This window comes from Notothenia rossii (assembly GCF_949606895.1).
Source record: "Notothenia rossii genome assembly, chromosome: 4".
Taxonomy (NCBI): domain Eukaryota; kingdom Metazoa; phylum Chordata; class Actinopteri; order Perciformes; family Nototheniidae; genus Notothenia; species Notothenia rossii.
The window spans coordinates 53,127,999-53,144,618 of NC_136902.1; the positions used below are offsets into that span (position 1 = coordinate 53,127,999).

The 16,620-nt window shown below is 42.2% G+C and overlaps 1 protein-coding gene across 2 annotated transcripts in view; it reads left to right on the top strand.

The window, feature by feature from the left end:
* Window positions 1-15,880, top strand: part of flot2b (flotillin 2b) — a 47,040-nt gene extending 31,160 nt beyond the window's left edge. For both annotated transcript variants that reach the window (XM_079676093.1, XM_079676092.1), the window contains exons 5-11: window positions 2,912-3,030; window positions 11,167-11,280; window positions 11,377-11,496; window positions 11,579-11,793; window positions 12,311-12,494; window positions 13,003-13,152; window positions 14,167-15,880. In XM_079676093.1, coding sequence (XP_079532219.1) covers window positions 2,912-3,030; window positions 11,167-11,280; window positions 11,377-11,496; window positions 11,579-11,793; window positions 12,311-12,494; window positions 13,003-13,152; window positions 14,167-14,205 — 941 coding nt within the window. In that variant the 3' untranslated portion in view covers window positions 14,206-15,880. The remainder of the gene's footprint in view (window positions 1-2,911; window positions 3,031-11,166; window positions 11,281-11,376; window positions 11,497-11,578; window positions 11,794-12,310; window positions 12,495-13,002; window positions 13,153-14,166) is intronic.
* The last annotated feature ends 740 nt before the right edge of the window (window positions 15,881-16,620 follow it).

Consider the following 16,620-nt stretch of genomic DNA (forward strand, 5'->3'; position numbering starts at 1 on the left):
CCTCGGTCTGTGGTACCGGCATGGTCTCCTCAACCAGGGCGATCCAGATGGCACCGGCAACCTCCCTGACTATGACAGCCACTGTTGCATGCCCGACCCGATAGCTGAATGCTATGGTCCTGTATGAGTCACCGGTTGACAGGTACCTGAGAAAAAAATAATATACATGATTTAAAAAAAGTATATGTCCCCACACACACACAGGGCCAGACTGGGACAATAACTCAGGCCGGGAATTATACACCCAGCCAGGCCACTACCAGTTTTCTTTTGTGCCATTTTCCTGGATTTATTTGTCAATATTTACAGCGTTGCTGCCCATAGTGATAGATGTCCATAAATATATGGACATGGGTTACTATTTTTAATCTATCAAATCTATTTAGGAACCTATCCATGTGAAAATATTTTAAGTGGAGGTGGACCTCAAATCCTATAGGGGGGTCCGGGGGCATGCTCCCCGGTAAGATTTTTTTTTTTTTAAATGTTGGACTTTAATGCATCAATCTGGTGCACTTCGAGGGGGAAATAAAGAGACTACACCCATATGAAACAGAACTGTATATATTTAAATAATCATAACATCATTAGAACATGGCCATAACCAATAACATACCATATCCAATGTGAAAAAACATTGAAACTTGTTTATTTATTTGTTTTCTGTTCATTTATAGTTGTGTGTGTGTCTGGGCACCTGAACCAGCCTCACCCGTCTCCCCCTGCTCCTCTTTGAGGCAGCAGCAAAGACTAGTTTTAGCTCTCAACAAGTTTTTAAATTTTATCTTGCCTTTTTTCACCTAGTTAAATTTTTTTAATTTATTATTCACGCATATTTTACTCATCACTCCCCCTTCAAATGGAAATATGTGTTTACATAAATGGTGACCAAACCGTTTTAGATCCACTGAGAACTTAGACTAAGTTAACTATCGAAACACTCAAGAGTCCTTTACCTCACCTGAGCTGTAGTTATCAGTCTCTTAGTCTGACAGGAGAGGACTCTCCTCCACCTTGTTGACAGCTCATTATATCCGTTAGCGCAGCTAGCTGGCACCAAATGTTAACAACACTACACTTAACCGGTGCGCGCGCTTTCTCTCTCGCTCGCTCGCGCCACACATACACACCCTCCCGAGCTTGAATGACACACAGAGACCAATCGAGGGCATTAGTGTATGATCTATGAAAGTGGCCATGTCGGCAGGCCACATCATGTAGACAGCCAGTCACCCTCTATGAGGCAGAGTCAGACCCACATTTGCGAAGCGTTGCGTTCAGATACATACATAAAAAAAAAGATTCCTCAGGCCAGCAGGCCACTTAACAGGCCAGGCCATCGGGAAACCTCCAGGTCCTCCCGATGGCCAATCCGGGCCTACACACACACACACACACACACACACACACACACACACACACACACACACACACACACACACACACACACACACAGACCCCCCACACACACACACAGACCACCCCCCAACACAGACCAGACTCAGACACACACACACAGACCACAGACACACACACACACACAGATCCCCCCCACACACACACACAAACACACACACACACACACAGACACAGACACACATACACAGACCACACACACACACACACACACACACACACACAGATCCCCCCCCCCACACACACACACACACACACACACACACAGAGAGACCCCCCCCACACACACACACACACACATACACAGACCACACACACACACACACACACACAGACCCCACACACACAGACCCCACACACCCCCCCCCCACACACACACACAGACCCCACACACACAGACCACCACCCCAACACACACACAGAGACCCCACACACACGCCATGTACACAGGGGAGCAATACTGTGTTTACCTAGCTATCTTAATTAATGTCACCCATCTGAACTAAATCACAGACTTCATTCATCATTCATCCATGGCATGCATTCTCTCTCTTTCTATACAGAGTCAGATTAAAGAAGTAGAAATACACAAAACGTACCGTAGGCAGATGGCGAGTCGTTCGGCGGGTCCGATTGACAGACGCATATGGGTGTCCGCCTTTGAAATCAGTGGACCCACTTTTCCGAGCAACTCGTCGAACACGTCTTTGCTCATCATGAAGTACTGCTGAAACAGGAGGTCATCCAGACGGAGCTCTTGGACCAGAACGTGGTATTCCCCCCCTTGCAGACGTTTTCTGAGTATCGGATGTACCCAACAGCGACGCACACTACATGGCCTCCTGCGAGACATCGCATAAAGCCACCCTTGCTACTACACTTGCTACCCTTGCTACAAAACCGGCATCCATTTTGGCAATAGTGGAGAAGAACCTGGCTTTTTTGCTTTGTATGCCGGGGGCGGGAGATTCATGTGATTGGTTGTTGGTCTCGTTGCTCGCATAAACTCCCCAAGCTTCAGACACGCCCACCGCCAAGCGTCAACGCACGCCGTTGTGTAGACGGTCCGTAACAGTTGTTTGGTTTTCCTTCAAGCTAAAGATTATTCTGCGTATTAATCGTTTGAATGTCAAAGGAGTCGTCTATACATTTCCCTTCTTTCGTTCAACCTAAAGTATAAAATACGACATACGAAATTCAACAATGTTGCAGATGATTAACATAGTTATCAAACAGCATATTTTCTTAACTCCTGTGCAGTATTTTCTATGCACATTGTTAAACCCTACTGACTGTTACATTCATATCTCAAAGGAAAATATGCTTCTCTGAAGAGTTAAGACTATCCTGATGCTTGCTTTTACATAAATCAAAGACATTTTGAGTAAAAAAATAATTTCAAAAGACTGCTGCTAGTTTTTGAAACTGGCATTTCGAATTGCAAGGCACACATGGACATGTGCTATAGAAATGTTGACAAGGACTGTCTTCTCAGGTACCCTGACTGTAGAGCAGATCTATCAGGACAGAGACCAGTTTGCTCAGCTGGTGAGGGAAGTAGCAGCTCCAGACGTGGGCAGGATGGGCATCGAGATCCTCAGCTTCACCATTAAGGTAAGTTACAGCGCTGTGAGAGGCTTCAGCAACTATACCAGCTGAAAGTACTAATGTAGCAAGCAAAGGATCACAGGTTAAAGTGGAAATTCTCTCCAATACAAAGGCAACAAAGCACGTGTTGACATAGACTAGACCAGTGGTTCCATCCCAAATGTCTTCTGCAGGGCCCCCCTTTTGTAGAGATTATTTTCTTTGCAAAAATTATACCTTCAATCACCACATCTTTTCAGTGACTGGTGTGGGCTTGCTTTGTGCTGCAGATCTTTTTAATTGGGGTTGCAGCTGTGAGACTGCCACTCTTACTTCATTTTCAAAGTCCAGCTTTAAACTGTATTTGTGTTTTTGAGGCCACAGCAGAAAAACATCTCACATAGGTAGGGTGGGGCAAAAGGAAGGAGTGTGGCCATGGCTCTCCTGCCTATAGTGGTTAATCCAAAACGCAACCAGTGTTTGTAATAGTAGGATCATGCAGAGTAAGATTGTTTGCCGTTTAAGAGAGATATGGGGAATACGTGTGTAGTATGTTTCTGGAGGTGAACGGGAGTAGCAGCAGTGATAAGTCTGTCCACAAAGTTAGCTGCATAACAAAGTTGCAAATAAATACACGGGCCTCCCAAGGAACAGCTTGCCTGTCCGTCTAATTGAAGAGTGGGTTATTGAATATTTGGTGAAGATTCATCCTCTGCTTTGCGTTTAGCTGGGAGCCCTGTCACAAACGTGTCCATGTTATGCTAGTAGCGCTCAAGCATGCCTAATAATTTGCCTTGGTGTGGGCCCCCCCCTGCAATAGCTCTGCGCTAAGGGGCTCGTCCCCCACTTTGGGAACCACTGGAATAGCCTGTTCAGCCAATCTTCGCTCTTTCTTAGTTTCTCCTCCTCTCCATAAAGACACATTTTATGATGGTAACTTCCTAGATTAAAGGTGAACTCAATCAATTTCTGAGTCATTGGCCTGAGGACAGAGGAGTGAGGAATCAGAAGTAGCAGAATGGAGAGCACCGTATGCTAGCTGGCTAGTTGTATTTGCTGACATTAAGCTAGTGGATAATTTTACATGACTGAGAGAGAGGAAAGCTTGTTTTTTTGTTGGTTCAGCTATGAAAAACTGAATGCATGAGGTCTAAAGACATAGACAACATGCTGCATACAAAGTTATTTCCATTCAACTCTCCTTAACCCAGCGTTTCTCAAAAGGGCGGGGCGCAGAGATGTGATGGGTGGGTCGCAAATGGACGCGATGAACGGGAGATTTTTTTTTTTTTTAAATAAATGTTTTGGACCTCTGGCCGTAATCAAACCTGGGTTCTCGTGGGCGGTAGTGGACTGTTACAGCCGGAGACTCGCGACGGCGGGTATTTGCGGCGGCGGGTGCGGTACCGGCGCAGCGGTGCTGTGAAAGTCCACGGCCCACCTATGCCAGAGCCAGCGGCCCACCGAAGGCAGCAACCCACCAACGGCAGCGGCCCACCGGGAAATCTCCCGATGGCCAATCCGAGCCTGTTCACACACATGCAACTGAAACCAAGATCATTTACAGACATATGTAAAAATCTTTCATACACACATGTGAAACGCTCTCACACCCACACATGGCCGTATCTACCATTGAGGTCACCGAGGTCCGGACCTCGGTAATATTTTTCGAGCTGTGGATACAAAACATGTGAAATAATTGCACTGAATGGGGTTCTTTGTAGTACTTCCATTTACTGCTGATGGGGGTGCTGCATAACTGCGTAGCCTCGATTAAAGCAAACAGAAGAAGACGACATGTATCAACAAACCACCGCAGCCGAGCAGCCCGGACTTGAACCGGAGCAGCGAAGGAGTGATGAAGTATCTAGAGATCTGAGTCCAGCGGGCTGCTTGTGTTTCTGTTCATCAGGACATCATATGACCAGCAGATCCTTTGTGAACGCTCTACGTTAGTCAGTGGACGTCCGACAACATGCACACTAACTTATATTGCAATTTGCAGCTATACTTTGGTTTAAATTGCGTGAATAAACTAGCTAGAGAGCTAAAGTGAATTACATTCATCCAATGTCAGAAGGATTACCTTCTAAAAAACGTTGTAATGTTTTTCTTTCATTTCAATTTGAGTAAAACAATGGAGATATAACATTGTATTGTTTTATTTTTACACTGACTCAGATATAATGAAAAGACTACGTCAGTCGAAGCTCAGCTTTGGTAAGGAAGAGACAGGACAGGCAGAGAGAAAGAGAGAGAGAGAGAGAGAGAGAGAGAGAAAGTGATGGAAGTCAGGGAGGAACTGCAGGTAGAATCACACAAAAATAATGTAGGCTTAATAACCCCATCTATCTATATATATATATATATAGATATATATATATCTATATATCTATAACAATAGTCTTAATTTACAATTGGCATAATTGTAAAACAACATACATCTATTGCAGTTATGATGTCATAATAACATGCAATTGTATAAAACACAATTTGCTTATATCTTTGTTCTCTTTTGAGAATCAAACAAAACAGATTTAAATGAAAAAAAGAATGCAAACAAACAAGTGAAATGAACTAAATTGCTGAATTGCTTTTGATTCACTGGCAGAAACGACAAGTGAGGAGGAGCAAAAAGTGAACAATGAGGGAGAGATTGAACAAAGAGAAGAGTAGAGGACAGAGAGAGTAATGAACAGGAAGAAGACAGAGAGACTCAAGAAGATGGAAGAGAGGCTGCAGGTTATGGAAAGGAGAGAGACGTGGAAAATGAATGTTGACAATGTGTTGTGATCATTTTAGCCTCTTCTGCATGTCCAGATCATTCATAGTAACAATCAGCTGATTTGTATGCATTACACTTTCAAAAATAATTGATGCTGCAGCCCACTGACATGGTTTGAAATCAATATATTATCCAATGTGTGACCCCCCACAGGACTTAAAAAGCACCTAACTAGATCATGAAAATCCCAAAAATCTCGGGGGGTGTCCCCCGAACCCCCCTAACATATTTGGACCTCGGTATTTAGGAAATCCTGGATACGGCCCTGCACACACGCACGCACGCACGCACGCACACACACACACACATATACACACACACACACACACACACACAACAGCGTTGCAGCCGGGAAGAACAGCAATATGGAGCGGCATCTCACCACTTCATAAGGAGTTTAACCGTGAAACTTTTCGAAATCCCGTTTGTGTCCCCCCACTTTACAAATAGGCCTATGTTTATTATTTTTTAACGCAAGCCGTCATCGCCACGGAGGAGCACACAGTCTCTGTGAGCGAGAGAGAGAGCGAGAGAGAGCACACCTTTTATCTATTTAATATAGCCTAGTTGTAAAAAATTAAGTAAGAAATCATTCCAATGTAGGTCCAACTATTCCAACTATAGGACAGTAAAACAAAAACAGTTTAAAAGGGGAGTGATTAGTAAAATATGCATAAAGAAAAAGAAAGAATGCTAACTATAGGTAACATAAGATAAGAATAAACAAGTTTAAATGGTTTGTCATTGGTTGTGATCATATTCTAAAGATGTTTGGATCATTGAAAAGTATACAGCTCTCTTTCATCTGAGTGTTGAGAGCTGTATCCATACATTCTTGTTGTGCTCAAAGTGCACCAGATTGATGCATTTCACTTCTTTCCAGGGGTGCAAGCCCACGGAACCCCCCTAGAGGATGTGAGGTCCACCCCCAAATAAAGCAGGTTCAAATAATTAAATTGAATACATTTGATTTTAGTAAACACTGAAAACGGGTCCCACAGACCCAAACAGCACACAAAGGTTAAAGGTAAGAATATAATAATGTTCAAATGTGCTAAATATATACACTGCAAAAAACTAAAAAAGAGGATTAAAAGTAGCTCACGACTTGTTTTATTTTTTTAAAGTAGCTCTCATCCTAAAAAAGGTTGGAGACCCCTTTTGTAGAACGATACATTTGACCATTTTAAGCCTGGCCTTCCATTCGATTGGAGCGATGAGGAACAGGTGGGGCTTGAAAAGGCTCACCTGTTCGAAGTGGAGAATGACAGAAAAAGTTTGAGAACCACTGGATTAACCTATATCAATCTGTTGCTCTTCCTTGTTGTTATGTTGTGTAACCAAGTAAATGTTCAGTTTCCTTAGGTCTTTTAAAATGGATGTTGACTGTTCCAGCTCTTATAGTAGATTTTCTGAGTGTTTAATGAATACATAATACTTTACGGTGATATTTGCTCCACTGAATATTAATAATCACGTATTACATTATTTTGAATGAATCTTTGACTGCTTCTGGAGGGATAAATGGTCTTACTGGAACTGATGAGAAGTTTAAAGCTCACTCACTTTCAGCTTAGAACTGCATCTTTAGGATGTATTACTCATGAATTTGCATTAGAGCCTAGCATATGGGATATACAGTGTGTGTGTGTACGGGCTAAGCAGCAAGTAAAAGTCCTACAAACGTGAATCAACACTCACCTCCTCTTGTTTTTAATCTTTCAAATGGGATTTATCTACCGTGGAGGCTGCTGCTCATTAGAGAAGTCATCTCTTATTTTCCATATCTCTAATGATTTACTGGCAGGACGCTCTCTCTTTCTGTACAGTGAGCTGTTGTTGTAAGAACTAATTGCAGTGTGGTGCAGACACAGCAGCTGACCAAAGTGCTTATCTTCAAACCCTAAGAGTTTATTTCTTTCACATCCATTAGTCCGGGCCGAGATGTTTCCTGCGATCATGATCAGATAACTCATTTAATTGAACATATACTGTACATTTTTTTCATCCCAATTCAAAACATGTAAGGCAGGCAAGGCCAGTTTATTAACTTTATTTATTTAGCGCCTTTCAACAAAAGGCTATTCAAAGTGCTTTATAAAAATGAAAAACATTACATTGGTTGATAAGTCTTCAGTCTGGATTTAAAAGTACTGAGAGTTGCAGCGGACCTGCAGATTTCTGGGAGTTTGTTCCAGATATTTGGAGCATAATAACTGAACGCTGCTTTACCATGTTTAGTTCTGACTCTGGGGACAAAAAGCTGACCACTCTCTGAAGACCTGAGAGATCTGGATGGTTCATAATTTAGCAGGAGGTCAGAAATGTATTTTGGTCCTAAACCATTCAGTGCTTTATAAACAGCAGCAGTATTTTGAAATCTATTCTTTGACACACAGGAAGCCAGTGTAAAGACTTCAGAACAGGAGTGATGTGATCCACTTTCTTAGTGTTTGAGAGGACTCTTCTTCTGAATCAGCTGCAGCTTTCTATTCGATCTTTTAGTGAGACCTGTAAAGACACCATTACAGTAGTCAAGTCTATTAGATATGATCCTAAGGTGATAGTATGCTGACTTAGTCATTGTTTTAATTAATGAGGCACTGGCGTGTCGGCAAGTGTTCAGAGCAGGTGTAGAAATCAATAATCTGCTGCTGCGCACAGATGGAGGTTCTATCCTAGTAGAGAACACCAGTCAGTGTTCAGAAAGGAGGATTATGTGTTAACAATGCTCACTACAAAACAAAGACACCTGGCTCCTCAGACCTTCTAAAATACCTCTTCACTTATCTTCAGTCCAGCCTTTTTATGGACATCAAAATATTGAAACATCGTGTTTTTTTCATCACATAATTTAACTGGGAATGAGTTTACTGCCAAATCTGTTACAGCTTCACTTTGTGTTGATGTATGAATCTTGTCATATTCCTGGGTTTCTGTGTGTGTGTGTGTGTGTGTGTGTGTGTGTGTGTGTGTGTGTGTGTGTGTGTGTGTGTGTGTGTGTGTGTGTGTGTGTGTGTGTGTGTGTGTGTGTGTGTGTGTGTGTGTGTGTGTGTGTGTGTGTGTGTGTGTGTGTGTGTGTGTGTGTGTGTGTGTGTGTGTGTGTGTGTGTGTGTGTGTGTGTGTGTGTGTGTGTGTGTGTGTGTGTGTGTGTGTGTGTGTGTGTGTGTGTGTGTGTGTGATGATTTCAAACATGGATCATCTAAATTCTACACAGTGTTTTTGGACTCTTTTTGGTACACTCTCCCATGAGGTAATGCTAAAAGCATTAGAGGAAAGGCCTCTTGTGAATATTGTATCCAATGTGTACCAAGGTTCATTTCTCCAGGTTATCTGTGGGCAGCAGCGCACACAGCCGATTGCACTGAAGGTGGGAATAAAAACTGTCTGTCCCTGGAATGCCGTGAACTTCATCCTAGCACTCAACCAATGGATGAAGTGGATTTACCAGTGCGCTCCTTTGCATGTCAAATCCCCAAATCCTGTTCAGGGATACGCTGACGATGTGCAGGTGTCATCACAACAAGAGGATGTCATTATTAACATGCTGGCACGCACTGATGAGTTCCTCCAATGGTCAGGGCTGGAGGTGAAGCAAGTGTGCCGTACTCCACGAGCGCCGCAGTGGAGGCAACCGCTGGTATAAGGCCAAGCCCCCCTCATTTCTTGTAATGGGCCAACCCATTAAGGTGTATTCCCGTAATGAGACCTACCCATACCTTGGCCACAGGTGTAACATCGCTGGCGAGTGGGGGGAGTAGGTCGAGGAGCTCACTACAGAGTTTCTCCATCGTCTCCACCTGATTGACTTGTCCCCCATCCCTGTCCTCATGAAGTTCCAGGCTGTGAGAGGGGTGGCTTTGGCTAAAATTCAACATCTCTTTGCCAATGTACACATCCCTCTCAAGGCACTGAGAGAAATGACAAACAAAACTGTCCAGCTGGACAGAAAGTGGGTGGGCCTCAACACACACTCCACACGGGGCATCATCTTTCTCCCAGGTGGAGAAGGGGGGCTGGGAGTCCCCAATGTCGAGTGGACCTACATAGCCACCAGGCTAGCCCACCTGCTCCACATGCTTAACAATGATGATGGCACCGTAAGAGAAATGGCCAGGGCCTCTCTCCTGCTGGATCTACAAAGAAGGAAGATCCCCCTGGCCAGCGCAGACCAGAACAACTTCCTCGGCTTCAGGAGGAAAGACTCTGGGAAACTGGACTCTCAGGCCAAGGGCTTCGGGGTCTGGTCTGACTGGCCAGATCTCAATGACCTCCGCAATCGGACTGGAGTCCAGCTGAAATGGACAAGACTCAACACACAGACTGAAGTCCCCGTCTCTGATGAACTGATCACAGACCCCAGTGTGGTTGTGAAGGCCGACATCACAACACCTCAGGAAGAGACTGTGGAACTGCACAGAGACTCTGCAAGGAGGGTTCTGCCCAGCATGAAGCAGTCTGAGATCAGGCAGCGCTGGTGTGGACTCAAATTACAGGGAAAGCTAGCCTGTTTGGGGTTTGCTGACCATTCAGTCTCACACTCAGTGTTTAAGAATGCCGCTGTTGGTGAGGATGTTCTGACATTTACCATCAAAGCAAGACTGCAGGTATTACCCACTAAGTAGAATCTGTCCACCTGGTACCCTCACATTCACACTCCATTCTGTTTAAACCATCAGGATTCACAACAACGCCTAGAATTCATTGCACACATAACAAATGGATGTAATGCATACAAACGCCTGTACATAGCCCGTCATGACAGTATTGTGGACATTGTGTCTGATGCGGTACAAAACATCTTACCATTTAGCGCAGCAATGTACAAACACGCTAGAGTGCTACCAGAATGGTTTGGTTTTTACCAATGATATCTTTGCTAACATCCCAAATACACCTGATGTTGTTTTTGTTGACACCAACCACAGGGAGGTGCTAATATTAGAGGTAGGCTGTGCCTTTGACCTGTACATGGACCAGGCTTTCCAGGACAAGTATATCAAATGCCAACCACTGCTCGATGTGATAACCAGGTACAAGTGTAGATAGAGCATACTTATATTAGGAAGTCTTGGCAGTGTATATAAATGCACCATGATTGGTCTGAGAATAACTGGAATGTCAAAGAGAAAAGCCAAACAAATTGCCAAATATTGCTCTGTTTCAGCTATTATTGGCAGCTTAGTCGTGTGGAGAAGGAGATGCTATGTGTTCCCTTAAAGCTGCAGCTTAGCCGTGTGGAGAGGGAGATGCTATGTGTTCCCCTAAGTGTTCTGTGCTGCTTAGCCCCGATATATTTGATTCCCTGTCTTATGTAGTATCATTTGTGGAACCAAATAAAGTATTTGTGTGTGTGGGGGTGGGTGTGTGTGTAGGATGTGTACGATAAACTGGACTACCTGAGCTCCCTGGGGAAGACGCAGACTGCAGCTGTGCAGAGGGATGCAGACATTGGCGTGGCTGAGGCAGAGAGGGATGCTGGGATACGGGTAAGGAGGCATTAGCAGGTGGGTGATTCAGATAAATTGATTATTTCGTACAGAACCATTAACTGACCACTGCTTTACTTATTTATTGTCACATAGGAAGCAGAATGTAAGAGGGAGATGATGGACGTCAAATTCCAGGCTGACACCAAGATGGCCGACTCCAAACGAGAACTGGAGCTGAATAAAGCATCCTTCAACCAGGAAGTCAACACCAAGGTGGGCACTGTTGAAAGTAGGTTTCAAACATAATGTGTGTTACCTCAGGTGTGTGTGGTGTTCTATTTGCTGGTGTTTTCAGAAAGCAGAGGCCCAGCTGGCGTACGAGCTGCAGGCAGCTAAGGAGCAGCAGAAGATCCGCCTGGAGGAGATTGAGATCCAGGTGGTGCAGAGGAAGAAGCAGATCACCATCGGGGAGAGGGAGATTGAGCGGACAGACAAGGAGCTCATCGCCACAGTGAAGAGGCCCGCTGAGGCCGAGGCCTACAGAATGCAGCAGATTGCTGAAGGGCACAAGTGAGTGGGAACCTTTCCGTAAAGGGGCATTAAATGAGCTGCAATAACCAGGATCAACAATCTGTAGAAAATGCAGGATGACTGAGAGAACTAACACCAGTGTAAAAAAAAACTCCCTCTTCTTGTGCAAAAACTACAGTAGCAATATTCCAGCTTTGGTGTCTTCTTTGAAATAACATCAGCATGTAACCTTCCCAGAGAGTAGCTCAGCACCGGCCCTGTAAAGAAGTTTGGTTTTTCTTAAGGACTTACCAGTGGGCTGTCACACATGCTTGAATGTATATAGCCAACAGCCTCAAAGACTCAATGTTTCACTTTTCAAAGTGTAACAGTCACTCGGCATACATTTTGCTTGTAGTAATTAGTTGCGCTTTGGGTCAAACTTTAGCCAGGCAAATGATCCCAAAATATATGGAAATATGATATGATCATAAGTCAGAAGAAAGCAGGCTATAGTGCGATGTGTTTTTGATAGTTTGAGTTAGTGGTGTTAACCTTTGTGTTTCCCCTTCATCAGGACAAAGGCGGTGCTGTTAGCACAGGCTCAGGCAGAGAGGATCAGAAGGATCGGTGAGGCAGAGGCATGCTCCATCGAAGCAGTGGGCAAGGCGGAGGCGGAGAGGATGAGACTGAAGGCCGAGGCCTACCAGCTGTACGGAGAGGCAGCTAAGACTGCGCTGGTGCTCGAGGCCCTGCCTATGGTAAGAGATTATTGAGTTTAATGATTTATTGCATGCTTATTACTTTTTATAACATGCATGATTCCCACACCAGGAAGAGTCTTTGCTGAAATGAGTACATGAATAGATGTAGTTCTTCTCCAATTGCTTCAGATCTAAAATACAGAGCTACTGCCACAAGACTAGAAATGGGAGAAAAGCTTGTCTGAATGAATCTGCCTATCAGCATCTATAATCTTTTTAATATTTTTTATGTTTTCTTTGTTTAATCCGCTGAGAAAGCAGTAGAATGCTTAAGTTTTAGGAAATTACAATGTATTTTACACTAGTAAATACTAATATATTCTGGACCCAGACCCCAATTCAAACCATAACAAGAAAAATGACAGCTCATGTTTATAATGGGATCACATGACCCCTGAGTCATGAGACTATAAGTACAAAATGTATCACATGATCTATGAGAACTCCATGTGGGAGACTTTGATTGTTTCCTACTTACATTAAACCCATAACCATATGTTTGCAGATTGCTGCTAAGGTGGCAGCGCCATTAGCCAGAACCAATGAGATCGTCATCCTGAGTGGGGAGAGCAGCCGCGTGACGGGCGAGGTCACCCGCCTTCTGGCTGAACTTCCTATGTCTGTCAATGCTCTCACTGGAGTGGACCTGTTAAAGGTGAGCTCGATAATAACACAATAATATAGCATTCATAACAGTTACAATTACAATGTCTGTGTAGTGTTACTAAGACATGAAATGCATGAGGGATCAGCATATTGAACAAGATGCGATGAAATGCTTTTGTGTGTGTGTAGGATTAGAACAAAGGGTATATTTACGTAGCTTTGTTGGATATGACTGAAAGATGTTAAAAAAAAACAGCCTGTTGTTGGTGGATTGTTGTATTTTCCAATCAAGCATTGGTTAACGAGGTACTCCAGTGACTGAATATTGCACCTTCATGAAGTTGGGGTATTAGTGAGAAACATCTGTTTAAATTCAGAATAGCACGTTTATAATCCTGGGAAGACCAGTTCTGACTTGTAAAGGACCTCATCTTTTAAAACTTCATAACGCAGATTATCTGTAAAAGAATAAATGTGGTGTCTCCAAGACCTGATCAGAGATAACTGTGATGACGTCATCGGGGTTTTTATTTTTTTACAACAGTTTCCACAGGCTTAGTTGGACTTCAATGAGTAGTACATGTAATGTGACACTAAGACAGTCAAATAGCACTTTAAGTTTTGCCTTATTATGTCATCATGAGGAAGAGAAAAGGGGAAGAAAAGAAAAGGGATGCCTCTGGTTGCAGTCATTACCATCGAGTCATGTTTAGGAAACATTCTTATATTACAAGATACTTCTATATTGCTGTAAGAAAACACAGAACACTATTCGATTGACATTGAAACTTGTAAAGGTTAAGTAGACTACATTTTAAAAAGTGCTTTTCCAGTCTTTATGACTTATATCAAAGTCAGCATTCAACCATTCACACATGATCTCAGCTTTTGTATCCAATCGGAGCCCGAAAGGAGTTCAAATCAGCCAGTGGAACCTTCAGGAAAAACCTTCAAATAAAACAGTGAATGGAAAAAATGTAGGTCATGAAGGCAATCCAGTTTAGTTCTGGAAGAATGAGTGTTTGTTTCAGAGATGAATGGCAGGTTTGTCCTTTTTCCTCAGATCCCGTTGCTGCAGAAGATGACCGGTGCTCTAGCCTGAGAGCCCCCCCTCCACGACTCCAGTATCTGTTGTATGCACTCTGATGGACTGCCTTTAATACACTTGAAGAATTTAGTTGTTTTATACGTATATACTATATACCAAGTGAATTTTGGAAACCCCTGGTGCCTTACTTTATACAAGGCCAGAATATCTGAATGCCCTGCTGCTCATTCAGAGATGTTTTAATTTATTTAGTTTGCACATGTTGTGATGTGTTTTTTATTTATTTGTTCTATTTCTAATATATATTGGCCTGTTTGCATGAGGTGGGATCAAAGAGGAGAGCTGATATTAGACTGCTGTGATGGTGCTTAGATTTCTATCACCATGTGACGGCTGGTGTTAACATCTTGATCTTTATTATCAGCAACAGAAGGCCTCTGCTCTCACTTTGACATTGTGTATGTTGCAGGCCTCTATGTTCATATAGACCTTTGTCTTTATCGTGAGAAACTTCTGCATTCCCTAGATCTTCTGAATCTTTTCTTGTAAATGGTAGAGCTTTCTTTATTGGTTGTTGAATGTGTCACAGATTGATTTGTACAACGTAACAGGTGCTCATAATCTTAAAGAAGCCCCTTCCATTGTGCAAATGTTGTCTGTTCCCCTGAATAAAGTTTAGATCACCACTGACTGTTCATATCAGGCATAATACAGAAGTGTTTCGTGCCTGATCATCATTTTGTATTTAGGAAAACGGAATCAGAATCTGATCTTGTGCTGACATGGTTAGCTTGTAACGTGTTATTTTAATATTTAGTGTTGGTTTTAATGTCAAGTGTTGCTAGTTTCAGCCATGATTAAGAAAACAAACAGTTGGTGTTTAAAAAATCAAGATGTGTTGAGAAAGTTCAATGTGAATAGATTCTGAGAGGCCAGACGGCAATGACAAATAGAATCGATTATTTTCAACGTTGTTGTATCAGCAGGATATTGTATAGTATATCTGATGTTTCATTTCATACTAAAAGTATCTTTAGATGCTAAGCCATGTTCAACAAACCAAACGTTGACACTTTTCAGAAAAACATGTTCTGTTCTGTGTACGCACAGGTCTACATTGATTAGTTTTTTATAACTGTGACATCCAATATAGAAGGATCTTTAGAAGGGTAGTTAAACATATCATACAATGTTTTATCAATGTCTAGCAGCAATGTTTATTTTTGTAAATAGTCACAATACTTAGTTGTTTTGCGGTCTAATGCATCAAAGTCTAAGCTTTAGTGAAGAAGGAAAAAAGAAGTGAAATGGAAAAGCTTTTGAAATACTGTATATGACTGGGACACCTACACAAACCTGAATTCTCCTGTTTGATGCTCATATCTGAAGCAGGTGAAAAGGACAGTTCTACGTGTGGCTGAAGAAGCAGCCTGCATGAGCATACTGACATCACACAGGACTGTTATTATATTTAGTATGATTGTTGTTGTTAATATTGTTTTTGTGCTCATATTCCGTGAATGTATTTGTGTATCATTTGCTGATATAGCGACTTGACAAATACTGTGACAGTAATAACTTTGTTTAGCTTCAAATGTTATTTACACACGTGCACTGTGTCTCCCACAGCCATGAGTTCCTGTATGCTCTCGCTGCATGCCATCCATCTGTACTGAGAATAATACGTTCACTCTTAGCTACTGTCATTCTAATAAATATACGTACCATACTTTCATTCTTTTTTGCCATTTACTTTTGAGTTAAATTAACTTGTACTTTTTTTTACTGACTCTTGAATCAGTTTCTTAATCTTAGTTCGATATTGGGTGATGAGAGACATAAATATACATTTATAAATATAGTTATAAGTGGTTTCGTAGAAAACAACAGATCTCAGTTAATACTAATTTCCATGCTTTATTACAGTTTGAATTGGTTTGTTTGATTTTATCTCTTTTTTAATGGTTTATAGCAATGATTCAGTCTATTATATAATGTATCATATATTATGGAAAGCCATCATATTGTTCATTTCAATGTATTATTTGTGGGGTTAAATAAAATAAAAGGTTCCCTTCAATTTTTATAAAAACTGCTTTTGTGTTTAGGGACCTCTCCCTTATATCGTTTCCTTCTTTTTCTGAAATCAAACTAAATCAAGGAATTGACTAAATATACTTTAATATTATGCATTACCAAAACGGGTTATATGCTACTTAAATATTTGAGTATTTAGTATTGTGCTGCTGCTCTGAATATTTCTTGCATCGTTGCCTGTTCCCATTGGTGGTGGGAAGGACTTTATGACATTCACTCAAAGACTGTACACAGCAGTATGTAAAGTCATTATATTATATCTTCAACTTTATCAGCTGCAACATTAAAGTGCAGAACACACAATTACAATCCAGTGATATAAAGTAGATTATTATGAGATGGGCCATTCTGCATACCGAGCACTTTTATTTT